Source organism: Zootoca vivipara, chromosome 16, assembly GCF_963506605.1.
Source record: "Zootoca vivipara chromosome 16, rZooViv1.1, whole genome shotgun sequence".
Classification (NCBI taxonomy): domain Eukaryota; kingdom Metazoa; phylum Chordata; class Lepidosauria; order Squamata; family Lacertidae; genus Zootoca; species Zootoca vivipara.
In genome coordinates this window covers 32,719,536-32,740,429 of record NC_083291.1, presented here as the reverse complement: position 1 = coordinate 32,740,429, position 20,894 = coordinate 32,719,536, and the positions used below count along the sequence as shown (strand labels likewise).

Sequence of the window (20,894 nt, the reverse complement as noted above, 5' to 3'; positions counted from 1 at the left end):
TGCAACCAAATAGGTCAGCTCTTTGACCCCCTTCACTGTTGAATGGAGATCTCGGGGCTGTTTTGGCAATGCCTTTACTCCGCTTTGTCCATGTGGCTCCCTAAAACAGCTGAGTGCGAGTCACACTCGACCAGGGGAACTGCATGGCCCGGCTTGTGGGGCGGAGGAGTCCAACATGATCCCTGGTGGTTGCTATCCACGGGGTGGGGGGGTTGGGCAAAATGGTGATGCCACAAGGGATGGCTGTGCCACGCCTTCCTTTTTAATAAGGGGCACAGTTTTATGTTCCTCCTCCGCTTTCCTTGCACTGGCAAGACCCAACAGTCAAGTGTCCATCTGGGCATTTGATAACTCCGTGTTCATTCTTTCTCGCGGCTCACTCAAGACAGTTCCGCTTCCCACCTGCCCTCACTCTGAATTAGCCACATGCCTTGGCAGCTCTGAAACGGCACAACCTTTTCACCCTCAGCCATTCTGCTAGATTTAGTGCCTGCTCTGCTGTGGCTGATCCATCCCCCCCGAGAGAGAATACGTCCCCCACAAAGCCAATCACCTCTGTAAAGCAACACTGCACTTTGCCACAGTGGACTCCAGCAACCGAGGGTGTCTTCTGACTTTCCAGCAGAAGCTCTCTGGTGCGCTGGGCTGTAGGGGAAGGGATCGGAGCTCTCCCCCCCCCCCCAATGCTGCGAGGCACTTGTGGCGCAATCTGACCCGTAGGAAGGCCTTGCAATTCCCATGCTTTAAGATTTCTCTCAGGGGGCTTCTCTTTTCCTCTTGGCAGCAATAAACCTTCCAGTCTTTTGAGATGCACACTCCTGCTTGGGTTCTTGGTCTCTTCTGCAGCCCGGGGCAGCATGGGCCAGTGGTCACGGCATGGGCCAGTATGATTGCTTTGTGCTCATCTTGCAGGACGGTGAGCGCCTCACAGCCCACCTTTCTGGATCCTTGCCAAAGACGCTTCTTGTCTGCTGGACATCTAGCTTTCAGCACGACAACCCCGCTCTGATTCTGAGCTGATGGCATGTTTCCCCTCCACCCGACGTCTTGTGGTATCTGATCCATCATGGGGGGGGGGAGGGATGGGGGGAAACCCCTTGTCCATGTTTGGAAGGAAAAGGTACTTAACTAGGTTCCCCAGCAGAGATTTGGATGCCAGTTTGGTGAAAGACAACAGCAAGTTCCAGTTAAATTGCCCTTTGAGGCTAAACAGAGACACCTCCTTCGGTCAAGGCACCCGCAGCTCCCAATAATGTTCTTGGGTCATCTGCAAAAACTGCAGGCAGCAAGTGCTTGTTTGACGTAGCCAGAGTGCCTCTGCACATGCTTAAGAAAAAGGACAAGTGTGCTCTCTTGCTCAAAACAGAAGGCAGCGTAAAACTAGGAATCACCCCACTGTGGAGTGTAGACCTTTCAGGCAACTTCCGCTTCTGTTACTATCATAAGCATCATCTCTGCCTGTTAACCATGATAGGAGGATGGAACAATGCTTAGGGCTATGCCCTGAGCAAACCCTGCAGGGACTGTGTACCCAGCCACCTATCCCACCCGGCCCTCCTCGATTCCATCTCTATCCGATTAAATGTCCTAAACATGTTGGCAAATTTAAGGGCGAAATAACCCCACCCACCACCAATCTTCAACCAAATAGACCTTGTGTGTCCGAGGCCATGCTTAGTTTGCGGAAAGCTAAAACAACACCGTACGAAACGCAACCCTTGAAGGGAAGGAACTTGCTGCTCCAATATCTCACACCTTTGTCACGTAGGGCTCGATTCGAAGGCTTGGTGGAAGTTTCCCTGACAGTTCTTAATACCCAAACTCTTCCCATTGACCGTTGCCCATTGTAATTCCCCCCCACGTTTTTCTTAAACAACGGGATTAACACGCCTGAGGGTGTCATCTCTGTTACTGTATGTAAGTTTCCTGCGATATAGGAGGTGCTATCATGGAGTGGGTAGAGGGGCAGAGATGAGGTTCTTGGCACAGGTGAGTGTTCCACCTTTGGACCAAGACACCTCTTGCTCCATGGCCCTCCAGAGGGAGCCTTCATCCCTTTCGAGTGTGCATGTTTGTTGAGTGGGGACAGGCCAAAACATTCACTTGGGACAGTTCCTCCACAGCACTGCCCAGCTTGTTTTTTATTTATTTGGTATAAAAGCAAGAAATTGGGGTAGGGGGGGGGGTGATGGTGGAGAGAAATCTACTCAAGTTTTTCACTCATCCGGCAGCCACAGAAGCCAAATACCTTTGGAGTTTTAGCCATTTCCGTGGAGGCACTGTCCAGTTTCTCAAATTAAAGCCAAAAGAGTCAGGAAGACTTTTTAAAAACATCTGAATCTTGCTCTATAGGGCTGCTGCTTTTTTTTTTTTTAAATTATTTTATGGTTGTCTCCCTTCAGAATGGAGCCTTCAAGTGGGATTAATCTGTTTGTAAGGGTTGTACTACACTAACATCCATGTCCATGTTGCTTTTTTTATTTCCCCCCTCCACATACTTCAAAGGGAACGAGAAGGGAAGTTTCTCTTTAAAAAAACCTTAACTTTTAAAAGGGGACGCACCTGCTACCGCCTTTTCCCGAGGCATCTCTTTGGATCTGTGTTCACAAATCACACCCTGAAAATGCACATCGGCTATTTTCCGTTCCTTCTTTTTAAAAAATTTATTTATTTATTTATTTTGGTTTGCTGAAAACAATGAAGTCATCGTTGGCACTTGTGGAGCAAGGGACTTTTTAATTTTCTTTTGCTCTCAAGCAAAAAAAAAAGGAAACAAAATGAACAACATTTAAAAGACGAACTTAATGATAATTAAAACATTTTAGCATTAGTTCGAGTTTTAATTGTTTAATGATTTAGAAATTAGTTTAGGATTTCTTGATTTTTTGACAATAAATGTGTTCACTTGTGTTTTGTAAGAGTCTGTGGCAGCTTCTGTTTGCGATAAAATGAGAAAAAAAAGAACAAAAAAACCTGGCACCATTAACTCTTGTATCTTTTTGCGAATTTTAGCTTCTTGTAGTTTTTAACTTATTGTTAACTTAAATATTTATTACTGCCTTGTAAAAGTACATTTGTGTATATTTATGTTCTCATCAGAGTTGCAAGTTAAAAGGGAAATATTTTTTAATTTGCTGAGAAGTGATTATTCCTAATTTATTTATTAAATAGCAAACAAAAATTGAAACAACAATAATAATAATAATAAAAGCTTAAATGACAGGCTCTCCAACAGGGCAAAGTGCACAGAGGTAATTTTTTCTTCTTTTAAAAAAACCAACAACCTACAAATGTGGCATTTAGAACAAAAAAACTTTATAGGCAAGTTTGTTTGTGGGGTTCGATGTTACATCATCTACTTTTGTCTTGTTGGGAAAAATACATTTGAGTCTTCATCCTAATAGAAAGTAAAGGGGAGGGCGGGAGGGGGAAACATGTAGCTTGTCATTTTCTCTATTTATTCTTGTGTTTTGTACCCTCTGCCCTTTACATGCTGCCACTCAGCATCCCTCCCACATGTTAAAAAAAGTTATTTCAGTGAGAGTTTGCTTCTTTTATTTTAAATATTTGAGCAGGCACCACAGGCAACTGAGACGGGCTGGCATAAAGGATGTTTTTTACCCACTCTGGCTCTGATTCATCGAGATCTTTAAGCACAAGGGGAGATCTCTAGTCACGACAAATAACCTGCTGGATGGCTGGGAAGCGGGAATCTCCCAACTCAGGAAGAATTTCAAATACAATTCACCAAACCCCTGGCAACATTGCAGAAAGGGGAGGAGAGGCTCGGGTTAGTAGTGGTAAAGGGAGTGGACTTTGAGAGACACCAATAAAGGAAACTGAAATCAGGCAAAGTATACAAAATCTAAAAGGTATATATATATATATATATATATATATATATATATATATATATATATATATGAAAGCTTAGATGCGAGTAACACGTTTGAAAATAAATTCTGAAATTTAAATACGCAGGATGGCATTAGGTCAGCTTTCTCAAAGCTGGTGCTTTCCAGATGTTTTAGACTGGGACTGCTGGGAGCTATAGATCTATGTGCTGATGGAACAAATGTAAAAAAAAAATTGAGCTCATGCTACTCTTTTGAAGCATTTTCTTTTCGAAAAGCCCACTGAACTAAAAAAAACTTGCATTCTTGGCTACTGAATGAAGCTGCTTCGAATCCAAGAGGGGTCAGGGTGGCCTTTTCTCCAGCACAGCAACACAGGCCTTGAGAGGACTGTTCCTCAAAATTCATCTTGGGGGATTCCCGAAACTTGGGTCTCCTGATGTTTTTTTTACTACAACTCCCATCATCCCTGACCACTGGTCCTGCTAGCTAGAGGTGATGGGAGTTGTAGTCCAACAACAGCTGGAGACCCAAGTTTGGGAAACCACAGATTAGATGAAGGCTAGGAGCCACCCACCCCCATATCTTCCATTGTCAAGTGGCTTGCTTCCTTTGATTTGTGCCCTGCCATGTGGCCTCCTTAAGAAACCACTGCAGCAGCTGAAGAACTTCTATCATTGGGATTAGCCTTTAATAATCTTAGAAAAGAGGTCATGCTGCAAACTCTTTACACTAGCTAGCCACAAAATCTGCTGGACTGTGGATTCCAAAGTGGACCCCTGCTCCGAACTGTACATGAGTCTGGGAAGTGCTGATCGGGAGAGTCATATATATATATATAGGGGGGGGGCATAGCTGCCAAGTTATCCCTTTTTTAAAGGGATTTTCCCTTATGCTGAATAGGCTTCCTCGCGAGAAAAGGGAAAACTTGGCAGCTATTGGGGGGGGGGATAATGAACGAATTCCTATGCCCCACAAATAACCCAGAGATGCATTTTAAATAAAAGGATGCATTCTACTCGTGTAAAACAAGCTGATTCCCGGACCGTTCCCCGGCCCGGATTTAGAAGGTGATTGGACCGCATCCAGCCCCCGGGCCTTAGTTTGCCTACCCATGCCTTGGAGCTCAAAAAGCAGCAAAAATAGCACAGCCCTGTAGTTGTAGCAAGTCCTCTCTTCTCAATACCACTCAATATATGCAGGGAGAAGCACATGTGTGCGTGATAGTGGGAGTGGAAAAGGTAGAGGAAACTCTCCCCCCCTCCCTTACAAAGTTCTCTTGGTGGGTGGGAAATGGAAACCCACTAAAATTCTTTTGCTCAGAGCTACCCACAACACAGCCTAGAGTCTGGCTCCCTTCGCAGACTATGCAGCCACTGAAATAACTTGCGTGCTTAAAGAACTGTTCTGAAACAAGAGCCACTGAGTTAAGCTGCAAATTGGAAAGCACAGCTACTTTAGGGAGCTCTGCCTCCAGTTCCAGCTAATTTGGTCAAGACACTTTTCCTTTGGCTACCCGGCTCAGATCCTGATTAATTTCTTCTCCCGCAACCACACCCCTGCATCTGACTCCCTCCCCTGCATCTCGACGAGGGCATTTAGTGGCAAAACGAAATTCTCTTTTGTGATCTGTTGCTTCTAAAATGGTCACAAGCAATCTAGCCTCTTCTCGACTATATTTTTTCAAGTAGCAATAAGTGCCAGTTTGAGTTTACTAAAAAAAAAGCGAAGTGGATTGAAATGGGGGTTGGAGCAGGGGTGGGGAGGAAGAGAGAATTCTGCATGCCGACGAAGGCAGACACCAGAGAGCGAGCGAGCGAGCGAGTGAGTGAGCAGGGCTCGTGGCATTTCCTTATGTTTGCTAGGCAAATTTGCTTCCAAATGATGGGTCAGGGTGCAACATTGAAGGGAGCAGAGGGTTAAAGAATTGTCTGTCTGTTGTAATGGCGAGATCCTAATAACCTTTTTACATGCCCTCCACCCTCCCCACCAATGTATTTAGTCCTGGGGCATGGTGGGGCTCAGGGGAAAAGATGACAGGCCTGGAGAACCTGGCCCCCAGAGCCTCTTTAAGCTTCACATGTGTATTGGGACAGTTTTTAAAAACAATATTTAAAAAAATAAATCATGAGAGAGTCTGTTGATGTGGGAAGGGTTTAAAAAACTGCTGTTAAAAAAAAGAAAAAAATGACACTTTGCATTTAGTTTAGAATATTTATTACTGGGATTTCAGGCACGGCGGCTGTATGAATCTTTTACATGGAATTGTTTAATTATTTGTACTTTTCATGCCAGAAAATAAAAAGTTCAGAATCTTATGACGTGTCCGTCTGTTTGTCTACGTGATAATTCTAGCAAGGCAGGACAGGGGATGATAAAAGTTGTCCTCCCTTCTACCCGGAAGGCACCAACAAGCACACATTATCCATAGGAACTGTTGCGTGTTGTTCGGAATAGGAAAAAAGTCCCATGCCCTTTGCAAGGAAACATCTCTTTCCTCTTGCCAACAAATATTTTGGCAGTGTGTTTAATTTACCTATCTACATCAGAGCAAATGCCCACAGTTGCTTCAGAAGCAAAGCAACTTTTTCAGGCGAGAAAAAGGGCTGAGAAGCAGATTAACCAACACCCCAAAAAATCAGAAGTATTTTGATGTACTGGGACATAGCCCAGTGTTAATATCCATGCGCCACACCCCATAGTTACATCTGACTAGGCTTAACCGTCCAGGGGTCCTTTACCTTACCTTTTACACATGTAATATGAACATAGCACAAAAAGCCTGTTTTGGATTGAAGGCTGGTTTGCATAACATGACGGGGAAAGTCCCAGAATGCTTGTAAATTTTGTGTTAGCCAGGGAGGAGAAAGTATATGTTAGCTGGCTCATGCAATCAAAGGACTAAGCTATGCATGTTCTCATGGCTGTTAACTGTTGGGGCAGACACACAGAAGATACAGGCTTGTACATTTACTGAAGCAGATGCTCCACTTACTCTGGGCTACTCATACGTACTGGGGGAGTCGGCAGCAGTAACTAGGTGGTACCTGTGGTCTGTCATGCAACTGAAAAGAAACAACATGAGACGGGCTCTGCAGCTGGTGGGGCTCTACCTGCAGTGAATCCCATTTGAGTTCTATGAGAAAAAGTAAACAGGAAGCAGTTAACATACAGCAAAGGATCCTTCGTCCAGAAACTGAAGCCTGTTTTAATCTCAATTCCCAGCGGTTTGCCCAAACTCTGTCTTTTACTTTCTTCTATAGTGATTACAATTCACTTATGTCGAGGGAAGCTGAACACTGACACCTGAGAGATGTAGCAGCGGATGGTCTGTCCCCACTAACAGATACTCACTGCACATTTAAGTCACTCTTTCAGCAACAATGAAAAGGCCCCTTAGGAAGGGACATTTTTTATTAGCATAAATCAAAAAGGTCCATTTGTCACGCTATGACAACCAAGCATGGAAACAAATGAATGGGGTTGGTAGAAGAGGTGATAACTCAAGTTTTGCCCTGTGCATGAGAGTCAAGCTTACTCTACTTGAAGTGTGTTTCGGCCGGAAAGGGGGGGGGGAAATGAATGGTGCTTGTGGGAGGTGGGGTACAAGAGTCTTGCCCATCCACCCTTCACCAATCGGAGGATATGATTCAAAGGAAGGGAACTGAGGGGTGCACATACACACATACCAATTGAGATCTGGTTGGAGAACAGATGCTTCCATTTAAAGTCTTGTTTCGCCAGCGAAAAACGCCTACGTCACCCCATGGGTGTGGGAGAAACACCTCCTTCCCCCCTCTGGAAAGATTGGAGGAGGGATGAGGTGGTGTGCCCCTCCCCCATCGATAACCAACAGCACATGCTTCCCCACTTCTTTGCCCAGGGGAGGCTGAACCCATACAGTAAACATGTCCCCCAGTCACCAGAAGGGCCTTTTGTCAGACCTACCCCCCAACCCCCTCTTCCCAGCACCAGGCGCCTTTTGGGATGGGAGCTCAGATGGGAAACAATGGTGGCTGGGAGGGAAGTAGCCTCCCTTTTTGTTATGGAAATGCTCCGGCTTTGACAGCAATCAAGGGGAGCAGGTGAAAGGCACCAGAGCTGCCCTCCCCCAAAACCTTTATCAAGAGGAGCATAGCAGCCCTGGGAGGCCCAGTTCCTCAAAGGTGGAGGGGGGGGGAGGAGGAAGGAAGAGGAGGATCTGTTAGGTCTAATGCATCCTGTCAAAGTTTCTGCCAGCCCCTCCTGGAGAGAGGAGAAATGACACATGCGGAGGCCACTGATAACAGCTGCATGAACGGAAGGCAGACATAAAACTGGCCATGTTATGCCATCCCCCTTTTATACAAGCCCTTCCAAACAACTCTCCGAATCTCACCTTTGAGGCCACAGACAGAAGAGAGCAGAGACGTTTATTGGAAGGGAATGTGGTGGTGTTTTTTTTTAATAATAGTTCAACATCAGACAGCAGATTTAAAAAACAACAACAACCAGGCTGTGATTGGCAGTGCAGGGGGCAAGCTAAAGAGCAGGTTCTTTTTCCAGTCTTCTTCCTTCAGCTGTGCAAAGTCTCAGAGTGGAAATCTGGCTCGGAACAGGAAAATGCTGGCAGGAGAGAGGGCTTCAGGGGGAAAGACCTGAAGTCCCTGCATGGCTGAAAAGTAAGGGCTCTTCCTCCACAAAGAAGCAACCATTAAGAGGTGGAGAAAGCCTTTTCCCCAGCAAGAAAATGGCCCAAGCAGCTGAGCAGTCCTGTGTGATGTGCATGATCTGGGCAGATGGTGCCCTGGAAGGAAAAAGGGGGGGCACACTCAATCCCCAGTGTTTCACAGGGTAAACATAATTATTCAAAAGCTCCAGAGTCCACTGCGGAAGAGCAGCACAAACAGTGGAGGTGTCGGGGGTCCATGTGGGGGAGCCCCAGGGGGGGAAGAGAAGTAAATTTTGCAGTGCTTCTTTGAATCATGTCGATTAGAACCTGGTCCCACTGACAACAGCTCTTCTGCAAATCTGCAGGGGGGGGGGGAAATCGCAGACAGGACAAATCAGCCAAGGGAACAGAACTGAGAAGAGATACTGGTCTTCGTTCAATACATTTAAAAAAGAAGTTCTGATTAATCAGAAGGGGCAAGAGAGGCAAACGACTTCCCAAATGGCCTGATCTTGGGTAGTTGCCAAGTGGTGGAACCTTCTCAAAAAACTCTGCTCCCCTTTCCCAGTGGGGCTTTATTTACATTCTTTACATACGCTAAATTTATACACCACTTGATTGTATTAAAAAACCTAAGTAGTTTACAAGAAATATTAAAATTATCAATGAAAACAGTAAGCACAATTAAAAACGTTTCGGTAATAATTAAAAGGAAAAGTAAGAGATTAAAGGACACCTTCCCGGTGTCAACAGGCAGGGGGTTCCAATGTGTAACTGCTGCCAAACTAAAAGTTTTAGTCTGTACAACTTAGAACATGGCTTTCCTTCCACGTTTGCCAGCGCCCATGGCTACTGTGTCATCTTGAGACTTGACAAAGGAACTCACCTGCCAGCCTCAGAGTTCATCGTGGCCGAGGTCTTTTGGCTCATGGCAGGCCGCTGGGGTGATAAACTCCATCAAGTACTCGCAGCGGCTGGGCTCTGTCGTCGATGTGACCACTGTCTCCTTGCCACATGTAAGTTTCACCTTGGTAGGAGAGAAAACAGGGCATTGGCTACCCACTATGGAGTCTGTGGCTTAGGACTGCAGCTGTTGTGCAGGAGCCCATCACTCTTACCGTTGACTGTGGAATAAACCCTCCCTTACCCACTGTCATTTCTTTGCAACAGGCATGGGGAACCTCTTTGGTCACTCCTTGGGGAATGCTGCTGAACTACAACTCCCATCATCCCTGGTTATTGGCCATGCTTTCAGACATGGATGAGTTGTAGTTCAGCAACACCTGGAGGGCCAAAGGTTCCCCACACCAGCTTTACAACATACTAGCAACAGTGTCAGCCAACCACGATAGCCAACTCAAGTTTCTGCCAGGTGAGACAAATCACTGCCACCGCAATTCACGGGCCTGTTACGTGTGGCATGGGATAATTCCTACTCTGATCCAAGCATGGCAGATCAGCCTGATCCTAAACTCGCACAAACATCCCTCATCCATCAAATTTTCCCAAGGGAAATCTTAATATTATGTTGGAGTGGATGAAGTGATTGTTGTTTATATATAGCGGACAGATGAAGAATCAGAAGTTCTTTAATCTCTGAACTTTTCTATTTTCTCTTGAAGGTTCTTTCCTATCTTTTTTCCTTATCTATCTCTCTTTTGTCATGTTTTTATCTTAATGTTGAGCAAAAAAGATATTTGAGATTAAGTTTTGTATTTATAAACTCTAATAAAAATTTTAAAAGTACTAAGGGAAATCCTAGGACATCACTGAGGCAAGGAATGAATGAATGAATGAATAACAACCACGGCCACTGCCCCATCCCCTCAAGCTGGTCTGCTAAAACTGGCAGCCCAGCCCCAATCTTTCAGATGTTCCTACAGGTAGCCAACTCTACTTCCTACTTACTTCTTAAAAAGTGCAACTCTTCTGCTGAACTGCCCTCTTCCCACTCTCAAGCAGGTTTCCTTCACTAACTGGGATCAGGGAGTCCACATTAATGGGCACACTTGGGAGTAGAAAATAAAGGTTTGTGATTTTTTGAGCCAGAACTCGGGTGTGCTGGAAACCAAACTGCTTCTCCCAGCCTGCAGACAGGGAGGCATACTGTCAGCTGGGTGACAGGCCACTTCATGCTGCTGCTGGGCCTTGAAAAGGCAGCTGTATCTTGCTGGTCACCCGACCAAGCTTGCTGGTCTCTCGGGACTACGTGAATCACTTACTGTGGTGGATCGGTTGGGGCCTTGCCAGCAGCCTGTCCCGTGTTCATACTTCATGACACCAAATTTGTTATCATCTGGACCGCTCCAGGAGCCCCACGTGCTGGAAAGGAAGCAACAACTCAGAACACCCCAAGAAGCCCCTGCTAATCATAAACTCAGGGAACATTTAGAACCAGATGGAGCCACTTCTCCACAGGATGAATCTGCTCCAGGGTTGGCTGGTCTCGGGGCCAAGGATATAGCCACCAAGTGAGGTCCTATCAGCGCAGCTGGCCATTTCCAGGAAGTTAAAATATGCAGCAAAGGTATTTTAAAAACTGCACACCACACACATAAAGTTTTCTTCCCCGTTTCTAATTGGGTAGGTATTCTTACACTGACTGAGGCTAAGGGGCAGGGTTTTATTATTCATACTGATAGTAGTGATTATTATTTTATTCCTTATATATTACCTGCCCTCCATCCTAAGGTCTCAGGGCGGGTCACAACGTAAAAACAACTTACAGTTACAATAATAATAATAATTTATTATTTATACCCCGCCCATCTGGCCAGGCCTCCCCAGCCACTCTAGGCGGCTTCCAACAGAAATATTAAAATACAATAATTTATTAAATATTAAAAGCTTCCCTAAACAGGGCTGCCTTCAGATGTCCTCTAAAAGTCTGGTAGTTGTTTTTCTCTTTGACATCTGGTGGGAGGGCGTTCCACAGGGCGGGAGCCACTACCGAGAAGGCCCTCTGCCTGGTTCCCTGTAACTTGGCTTCTCGCAGCGAGGGAACCGCCAGAAGGCCCTCAGTGCTGGACCTCAGTGTCCGGGCAGAACGATGGGGGTGGAGACGCTCCTTCAGGTATAATAAGGTGGCTCCTAAAAATATGCATCTCAAGTGTTAAAAGCCAGGACAAAGAGGTGTGTGTTTATCCAAAGTGCCCAATGTACATAATCATAGTTGTAATCCTAATCCTTACAGACCTGTAAGGTAGGTCAGTATCATCACCCCCAAGATGAGGATTGTTACAAGGCGTCCTAAGGCTAAGAATTTGGCTGGCATAATGCCTCCTAGCATGTTGAAGAGCAAAGCCAAAGTTCAAACTATGCACTTCCTGATCTGTAGCTCAGCCTCTGCTTAGCCACTAAAACACCGCGAAATCTCCCTGCTTAGCTTGGGAGGCTAGTGACCTCAGACTGTTATGAAACATGTCAAATCCTGGAGCACTGTTGTCTCTTACCCAAGGCTGGTCTCCGAGCCACCATGTTTGGGTTTCTGAGACACTCTGCTGAAGGGACAGAGGCGATAAATATATCTGAGGAGGGAAAGAACATAAGAGAAATACATGAGATCCCTGGGCCATATGTTTTGAAGTGCCAATAATTAGACCATTAGACCTGGCTCCTAAAACGATGGCACCCAAGGCAAAATATATTTGGAAAGGATTCTGCTCGGGGTTAGATGGAATGGGAAAGCATGGCAGGAAGAAGATTAGGCCCCTGATCTATCCCTTGCTTCCAAGATTATTTTGCTATCAACACCAGATTTAAGAATGTACGAGGTGAGCTTCCCATGAAAACACGCAGAACACAACTATGTGCAACCTTTTAAAAATGATCTGCTTACAAGGAAAAATACTGAGCACCCAGAATAGAAGTCTGTGTCTCTTTCTCTCTCTGTGTCAAAGACTTCTATTCTGGATGCTCAGTATTTTTCCTTGTAGGCAGATTATAAGCCAATCAGAAGCCGTGCTTTGGTCTTCAAACGTTTTGGAAGCTGAACGAACTTCCGGAACGGATTCCATTCAACTTCCAAGGTACGACTGTCTATCTAGATCAAAGAATAGCACCTCTCTTCTGCTGACTGAGTGGAGAACCTCACTTCCCCAAGAACTAGTAAAGAATGAATTCTGAGGGAGCCTTAGCTGCCTAAATTTTGAGTGCCTGGCTCCATCTTCAATTTTGAAGGGGGTGCTTTTCTTCTCACCCTGAGCTGCCCCAGCAAGCTTCCAAAAGCTAGCCACCTTGCTCTAGAGCAGGGGTCCCTAGACTACGGCCCGTGGGCCAGATGCGGCCCAATTGGCCTCCCAATCCGGCCCGCGACGACCCCCGCCGCCCGCTGCCTGCTCTTACGGCGCGCAGCGCGGCGGCGCACTTCCATATCGAAAAAAAGCGCCAAAAATAGTTTCTGCGCATGCGTATGGGCCTCTCCCGACCCAGAAGAGGTCATTTCCGGTGCACTTCCGGGTCGGGGGAGGCCCATACGCATGCGCACAAACGATTTCCGACGATTTTTCCGACCTGGAAGCGTGCCACCACGCCAGTAAGTGTGTGCATGCGCACGGGCACGCACTCCCCCGCCCTCCGGCCCACTGCGTGTGCCCTCCCCTGCCCTCCGGCCCGCCGCCCAAAGCCGGGTAAGTCTGGGGACCCCTGCTCTAGAGGGCTATGCCAGGCATCCCCAAACTGCGGCCCTCCAGATGTTTTGGCCTACAACTCCCATGATCCCTAGCTAACAGGACCAGTGGTCGGGGAAGATGGGAACTGTAGTCCAAAACATCTGGAGGGCCGAAGTTTGGGGGTGCCTGGGCTATGGCATACTACCAAGCTACAGTTTGGGGGAGTAAAAATCCAGCTTCCTTCCCATTAATAATGCTCGCCTTATAGTCAAGAACAGGAGCGAAGAACCTTTTTGGCCAGATCTCCATCTCCTGCCGCTTCACAGGCTCACCCTGGCGGGTGGGCAGCAGGCCACCCACCTACATCTTGGCACCTCTGGAGTGACAGCTTGTAAGACATACAGTTCAAAGAGAGCACTCCAGATATCATAGGGCTGAGCAGAGAGAAGAGAGCCACTCCCTCCCAGAGGAAACAAAATAGTCAAGCAAGAGACACAGGTACCTACTCATTGGTGGTGAGTTCATAGCACTGGCCGTAGAGGTAAGAAAATTCACCATGAGGTCCAAAATCAAAGGAGATCTCTTTCTCCAGGCTCCTGGGTGAGGGAAGGAAGAAGGCAACATTGTTAAAAAGAAAAGAACTGCACGTGGGCTAACAGGACATTTGATGGAATAAGAATGGGGCTAGGGTTACTGGAATATTCCTGGGTCAATTTTAACAGAGATACAGGAGGGACGCTTTGCTCAGAAGGCAGAAGTAATCCAGTCAAACAAAGGCTGAGAGTTTCTGACCACTAAATCTGTCTCCATACATTTAAATTCCTACTATTTCACATATACAGCAAAATACAGAGAAAGCGTAAGAGGGGGAAAAATGTGGCTTTTAGCTCCAAGACCAGAAGAGAAGGAAATAAGTGTTTATTGTATTTTTAACGGAACATTTTATCACATGGGATATTGTGATTTGAAAAATTTGAAGGCTGCTCCGAGTTGCACATAAGCGACAAGAAGCATGGATAGAAATTTAAAACGAGCAGGCGGACCTCCTGGCAGCCTCTTAGTGACTTTCTCTAGACAGCAGGCTCCTAACATTAAGGGGTATTTCCAGGGGTGGGAGGCTGTGCAGTTGATAAGGACAAAGAGCAAGAAGCTGTTGCAATCAAGGAAAGGTTTTGCGGGATACATGCATTCTGTGGAGGTGAAACCTCATCTCGGAACACACGTTATCCCAGAAAGGCCAGCAGGAGACTGGCGTGAGACAAAGATGGCAAAAACATTTCATGCTTCTCACAAACGGTCTCATTTTTATGAAAAATGAATTTTTTAAAAGAAGAGGAACTAACGCCGCCATATTGCTGAGCCAGCTCAATGGTCAATCTAAGTGAAGCATGGCCTCCCCTGGTGGGCAAGAGCTTTCGGGATTCTGCAGCGAAGAGGCAGAGGGCCGTGTTACCCGCTCTTGAGTTATAGCTCCTCCTGGCAGCATGTCCCTTTTGCTTCACTGACCACCAGGAGTCAAGTTTCCTCCGCCCTCTCCTGCTGGTAGAAGGCAAGTCCAGCCTGTGTCAGGGGTCAATGGCCTTTGCCCAAGCTCTTTGCTAAGTGGCTGTCTTTGTTCCTTGCCCTTATCTGCCTGTCCTCCCAGGGGACCCCACGGAGCAGCAAAGGGACTGGTTGGGGAGGCTGTCACCAATGGTTACCACCCTGTCACCAAGGCTACTCCTAATTACGGCTCTCTCTCTCCCATGAGCACAGAGAGATGCAAAGCTCTTTGTTTAATAAAGGACCTGCCTTAGCAGCCACTTTGCCCTGGTTTGATCAACGTAGCTTTTAGGAAGAAGGAAAACCCTCTCCTTCTCAACCCCACCCTTGTCGTTCTTCCTGTTCTCCTGTCCTCTCCTCCCTCCCTCGGTCTGTTGTGGCAGGACATGCCAAGGTGGGCACATGGGTCCTAACCCAGACTTCCCCCCAGAGCCTTAAGCCCTGTCTGCAACCTGGGAAAAGTGGGGTAGCAGCAACTCACGGCTGTGAGACTCTTAAGGATAGAGGTGAGCAAGTATGTTCGGCCATGCTGAAACTTTTGAGGGGAGGGCAGGTAGTAGCCCTAAATGAAAGGGACCGTGAAACACCCTCCTTCCTTTAGAAAGGAAAGATGCCTTTCATTACTTAAAAAAAGAGAGCATGGAAAGATGACACCAACAAAAACAGGTCCCAGCTGTGACTCCAGACTTCCATTAGCTGCTTACTTAGCTGACACATTTTCTCCAACCCCTACCCCCCTTAAAAGCCTTCCTAATGGGACAAGCCAGAGATCTCCCTGGGGTGGGGAGGGGCAGTTTGCACTGCAAGCGCAGCAGAGTTACGGCTGGGTGGGAAATGCCCCATGTGGAGCTAATTCTGAAGAGGGACTTCAATTAAAGCTCTTGTTTTGCACCTGCTGTTTTAGGCCTAGCTCTCCCTGAGGGGATAAACATGTGTTTTGGCTGTATCACTTCAGATGGCTGGGGGGGTGGGGGGGGTGGCTCGTATGACTAAATGTTCCTCTATGTCCCCCCTGCCCCCGCAAAACACACCCTTTCCTGAGCAGAGGAAACCAGCATATTGGAAAGAAGGGCTCTACTAGCCCATAGCTCCTTGGACATGCTTGCTGCCTATCTGCGGAGACGGGGGTTTGGGGGAGGTTGCTTGGGCAAACTGTTGGTCATGCAAGCCTCTTCCTGCCAGCCGAAGTGCTGCAGGCATGGCACACACTTACAAACTCAGAAAAAAAAACCCCTAGGTCTGAGTGGCCATAATTTTGTACTTTCTAAGGACTCTAGCTCACAACAGAAGCAGCTTAATTGCTCTGCCTGCACACACTCTCTGGGAATCAGAGCCTGCTGTCAAGGCTTGCAACTTCTATGCCTTTCAAAGTTCTGGACCGAAAGTTGCTCCAGAGGCATAAAGTCTCTGCAAGTCAGGGGTGAGGAACCTGGGCACCCGCCAGATGTTTCTGGACTACAACTCCCATCATCCCTAACTCTGGCTAGAGCTATGGAAGTTGGAACCCCACACCTGGACCAGGTTCACCAACACTATCCTAGACCTACCCATCAAGGAATATTGATATTGGGAAAGCAGCAACAGTAACACACTAAACATCAGGCTTTCCCTGATATATCTTAGCAGTTTATTACTCACTGATGCCTATATTTTAAGTATTTGATGTATTGTATTCCCTGATGCGTACCGCTTTCATATTCTTCTATGATTAAACAGCATATAAATCTGAGCAAATAAATAAATAAATGAGAAGCTACTGCATTGTCCCTGAGCTTGTTCAGAGGTCTTGGTCAGACTAGGGCACCCCATGGGCAGCTCACAGCCTCTCCTTGCAGGGACTGCCCTTGATTGGGGGGGAGGGGGAAATAAATCTGTAGACTCTCCACTTAAGAAGATGTTAAAGTCAGTGCACAGGAAGCTGCAATACTATGCCCGGAATAAATTACATTTTCATAGATTTAATCTGTATAATTTATTCTGATTCCTTTAAAAACAACAACATGTTTATAGGCAAGAGTAACAGATGTAACAAGAGGTTCATTCAGACAAGCCCTTCATAGCTAGTTTGCGGAATAAGATTTATTTTAGCACACTCCTCTCGGACAGAGAAGCTCCTGCTGCACTTCCAAGCAAGCTAGGGGAAGATTTGTCAGAAGCAACAGGGTAAACGGTCTCAGGGACAGAGCATGGAAATTGAGCAAAAACCTTTGGCTGGAAAGAACTGGCTGGTTGACTTGAACAATGTGCTGTATCACATTCTAACCACTTGCAAGTGACTATAGCCATTGCGAAGATGAAGTGGAGAAAGGATGGAACAGCTGATAATACTTATCAGACTGGGAGTCAAGTAACAGAGCATGTCAAAAAATGCCACCATGCCACAATGGGTATGCGAAGAGACTCTGAAGATGCGGCCAGAAATCACCAAGCCACAGGGTCCGTTTAGTGCCTCTGCCACTGTACATCCCCTTCCACTGAGAAGGCGGCAGAAACCAGCAAATATATCCTCCCCCAATAGCTAAATGAAGTGTCTGTCACCAAGGTCAGCCAAGCTAAGCATGCTGAGGTCTCCCATCTGCTCCCTGCATCAGCCCTCCCAGCCTAAGAACCCAGGAGTGGCGTGATTACGGCAATAATTATGTATGCAATCAATAGGAGACAGCTTGAAGTTTATTTTTGGCTTCTATACTTCTCCCCCTCCCCCACCTGGGACCGGGAAAAGGAGGGGAGATGCGATTTAAATGGCAAGTGGCATCAAAGCAATGCCCAAAACCCTAAAGCGAAACTGTACAAAGCACTCTTATCTTCACAGTAAAATAATGAACAGTAACCTCTCCTAACATCCTAGCTAAGGATGCATCAACAAAGTAAGAAGCAGCAGGAAAGACCAGGCATAGGATAGGATTTTAAAAACCAGCCCTTTTAACGCTTTAAAAATCACCCTTGTGGTTCTCAACAGAATTCCTATGGACACCCCCCCCCTCGCTTTTAGCACATGGGTCCTCAAACACCAGCTTGCTGAGATCCCCTAACTAAAGGGTGGGGGGGGAGAATGGCACACATTCTTCTTTAAAGGGTGGGTAGCGAGGTGGAGGAGATAGAGAAGGAGGAGGAGGAGCCATATAGAGAAGATCCATGACAATGAAAATGGTCCAGAAGAAAGGATCTCCCTGTCATCACCCCCCCCCCAAAAAAGAACTTTGCCTACTGAACCCATCCAAACCATTAGGTGTCTGGGGAAATCATACAAACAGAGCTGGCTAAGGGGTACAAATTGCCATTGCTGGAAGCCAACGGGGAAGGGTCAGTGTCAAGCAGAAAGAAATATTGCAGACCTCGAGGAGAATTCATCCAAGGCAGGGGTGAGGGAACCTCCAGCCTTCAGAGCTTAATTAGGCCCATCAATCCTCCCCATTTGGCATGCCAGGCTCTTTTGGCCAAGCCATCTCCCCATACCCTACGCCTGACATCACATATATGACATCAGGCATGAGGCAGGTAAGGACAAAGCTGAACTAAAAAAAAAAGGGGAGGGTGTTTGATGTCAAACAGTCCTTGTAAAGCGTTATGTATAGTGAAGCCCTTGCTCCATGCTCCACCCAGGTTATGCCTTTGCACACATGGCTTGATTTCAAACGGGATGGGGGGCAAAAACATGTCACTGTGACTGAAAGGTGAGAGGCCTTCCCAGCCTGTCAAGCTTGGCTCTGCCAGCAAGACCTGGTCCCCCTAACTCTGATCTAAGGGCTTAACTTACCCTTGCAAGTGACATGGATTCTGTTCCTCTCCGCCCTGCCCCTCCTCCAGAGGGAAGCCCACCCCACCCTTGAGGGGCTGCGGCTGCCAGCCCAAAGCCATACCTGATAGACTCCTCCATTTCTTTCAGGGACTTCTCTACCTCTTCAAACTGCTCTCGGGCCTTCTGGGCAGCTGGAAGACATACAGGAAAGTAAGCCTGGCTGCAAAATTGAATGAAAAAACGTAACTCCCGCCAACTTTTCTGCAGAGTTCGCTTCTTAATTAAAACAGCCCTGCTTAATTAAACCAATCTAACCCCACAGGGACGTGGGTGTTGCTGTGGTCTAAACCACGGAGCCTCTTGGGCTTGTTGATCAGAAGGTCGGCGGTTTGAATCCCCGCGACGGGGTGAGCTCCTGTTGCTCTGTCCCAGCTCCTGCCAACCTAGCAATTCGAAAGCACTCCAAAAAGTGCAAGTAGGTAGATAAACAGGTACTGCTCCGGCGGGAAGGTAAATGCTGTTTCCGTGCGCTGCTCTGGTTTCGGTGTTCCGTTGCGCCAGAAGAGGCTTAGTCATCCTGGCCACTTGACCAGGAAAAAGTGTCTGCGGAGCGGACAAACGCCAGCTCCCTTGGCCTGTAAAGCGAGATGAGCGCCACAACCCCAGAGTCGTTCGCGACTGGACTTAACTGTGAGGGGTCCTTTACGTTTACCTTTTTAACCCCATAGCAATTCTGCAAGGTGTAAATTAGGACCCTACAAGGCCTGTAAACAACCCACTACAGCAAGCTTCAGCAAACTGTACAGCAGCCATGATGGACAAAAGTGGATGAAGAGAATGGAAAGATTCAACTCTGGGCCACTCATGTGCAAGCTGCTGGGAGCTGTTCAGCTGATTCTCAGTGGCAGACATATGAGTCCCTGGCATCTTGCATGACAGTTAGATGAAATACGAGGTCATACTATCAGCATAAATAGGATGCCATTTGCCTTTTAAAACTTTCCCCCACATGGTAATCCATGCTTTCTCTCTTATATTGGTTCCCCTAAGTATGTCATGAAACTGACCCATCCTCCTGACCCGGCTACTGATCAATATAAAAGGTGTTCCAAGGAATCTCTCTATCCAAACTCTACCTCATGTGCTCAGCTGAAGGCCACAGGATCCTGGCCCATAGCTTTGGATGGCTAACTATGACCTTTATATCAGAATGCCAACATGCTTGGGGAGATCAGAAATTCTGTTCAACAACTAGATGATTTGGGGGAAATCAGAAGGAGGGTAAATAGAACTCTGATGGATAATGCTATTCCTATACAATTTGCAATCTATAATGTATTCTAAATTGCCATGTTGTACTGTTTCAGGGTTATTTTCTTTCCTTCTGGAAAATATTATCTTCCGTATGAAGATAATACGGCTTACATGAAGCACTGTGCACCAATAAACCAATTAAGATGCATTTCAGCTACAATCTTGAGTTTAAGGCCTTTCATCACTAGCTGTGCTTTACTGAGCGGCTATTGAATACTGGTAAGTATGAACCCAGATTAGAGGGCCCAGTTAACTGTGCCATGACTAGAAATTGAACAGACAATGCAGAGGAGGGTAACAGAATAGCACAATGCAAAGGCACAGTAAAATATATCGCCAAGGACAAATGCTCCACAATAAGGAGCATAGACAAGCAGACAAATATAGAAGTAAGTCTTTTTCTTTACAATCACACACATATTTGATAGAAGTAGCATCAATTCGTAAGTCAACACCTGGCTCGGGGGTTGCATAACTAGTTAGCATGCCAAAGTCTCGTTTGTTATCTGAATTAACCAGACAAATCGCTCCATCCAACTAAGAATGGCCATGCACATGGGAAAGCTTGCCTGGCCCAGACACAGAAAGGATTGACAGATCGATAGTTCTTTCTCGATTCTGCGGGTGCTGGTGCATGGCTGCTCTTAGTTGGTGGAGAGATTTGTCTGGTTAATTCCAATAACGAACGAGACTCTGGCACGCTAACTAGTTATGTGATGCCCGAGACAGGTGTTGACTTATGAGTTGATGTTACTTCTATCAAATACACGAGTGATTGTAAAGAAAGAGACTACAGTACTTCTATATTTGTCTGCTTGTCTATACATCTTATTGTGGGTGACTGGAAATTGGCCAGGTAAGTGATTGCTTGGTATCAAATTAATACCAAGTTGGCTAGTATTCATTCCATTTTATAGGAGAACCCAGACTGAGAGCAGGACTTAAGAGATCTGAACTGCACCAGTGAGGCCCAGATTTCTACCAGCTGCACTGCATGGCTTTCCCCTTGCAAGGACATTAGCTCTTCGCCTAGGGAATCTAGTTGGCTTGCAAGTAACCAGCACAGAGAAGCCTTTCACATATATGAAATGGGAGATGCTCTGGAAATTCAACAGCAGCAGCAATAAATGGCGAAAAAGCGACTGACTTCAACACTGGGCCCTGTCCAAAGGAAGGGGAGAACG

At 46.6% G+C, this 20,894-nt stretch overlaps 1 protein-coding gene across 4 annotated transcripts in view; it reads right to left on the bottom strand.

Moving 5' to 3' along the window:
* Positions 1 to 4,764: 4,764 nt before the first annotated feature.
* Positions 4,765 to 20,894, bottom strand: part of PRKCSH (protein kinase C substrate 80K-H) — a 35,111-nt gene continuing 18,981 nt past the window's right edge. Inside the window, exons 13-18 of one of the 4 annotated variants that reach the window (XM_035140836.2) lie at positions 18,518 to 18,587; positions 13,622 to 13,711; positions 11,958 to 12,032; positions 10,728 to 10,827; positions 9,392 to 9,532; positions 4,765 to 8,864 (exon numbers count right to left, since the gene is read on the bottom strand). In XM_035140836.2, coding sequence (XP_034996727.1) covers positions 9,401 to 9,532; positions 10,728 to 10,827; positions 11,958 to 12,032; positions 13,622 to 13,711; positions 18,518 to 18,587 — 467 coding nt within the window. In that variant the 3' untranslated portion in view covers positions 4,765 to 8,864; positions 9,392 to 9,400. The remainder of the gene's footprint in view (positions 8,865 to 9,391; positions 9,533 to 10,727; positions 10,828 to 11,957; positions 12,033 to 13,621; positions 13,712 to 18,517; positions 18,588 to 20,894) is intronic. The other 3 variants (XM_060269005.1, XM_035140835.2, XM_035140834.2) reach the window with 3 other exon arrangements.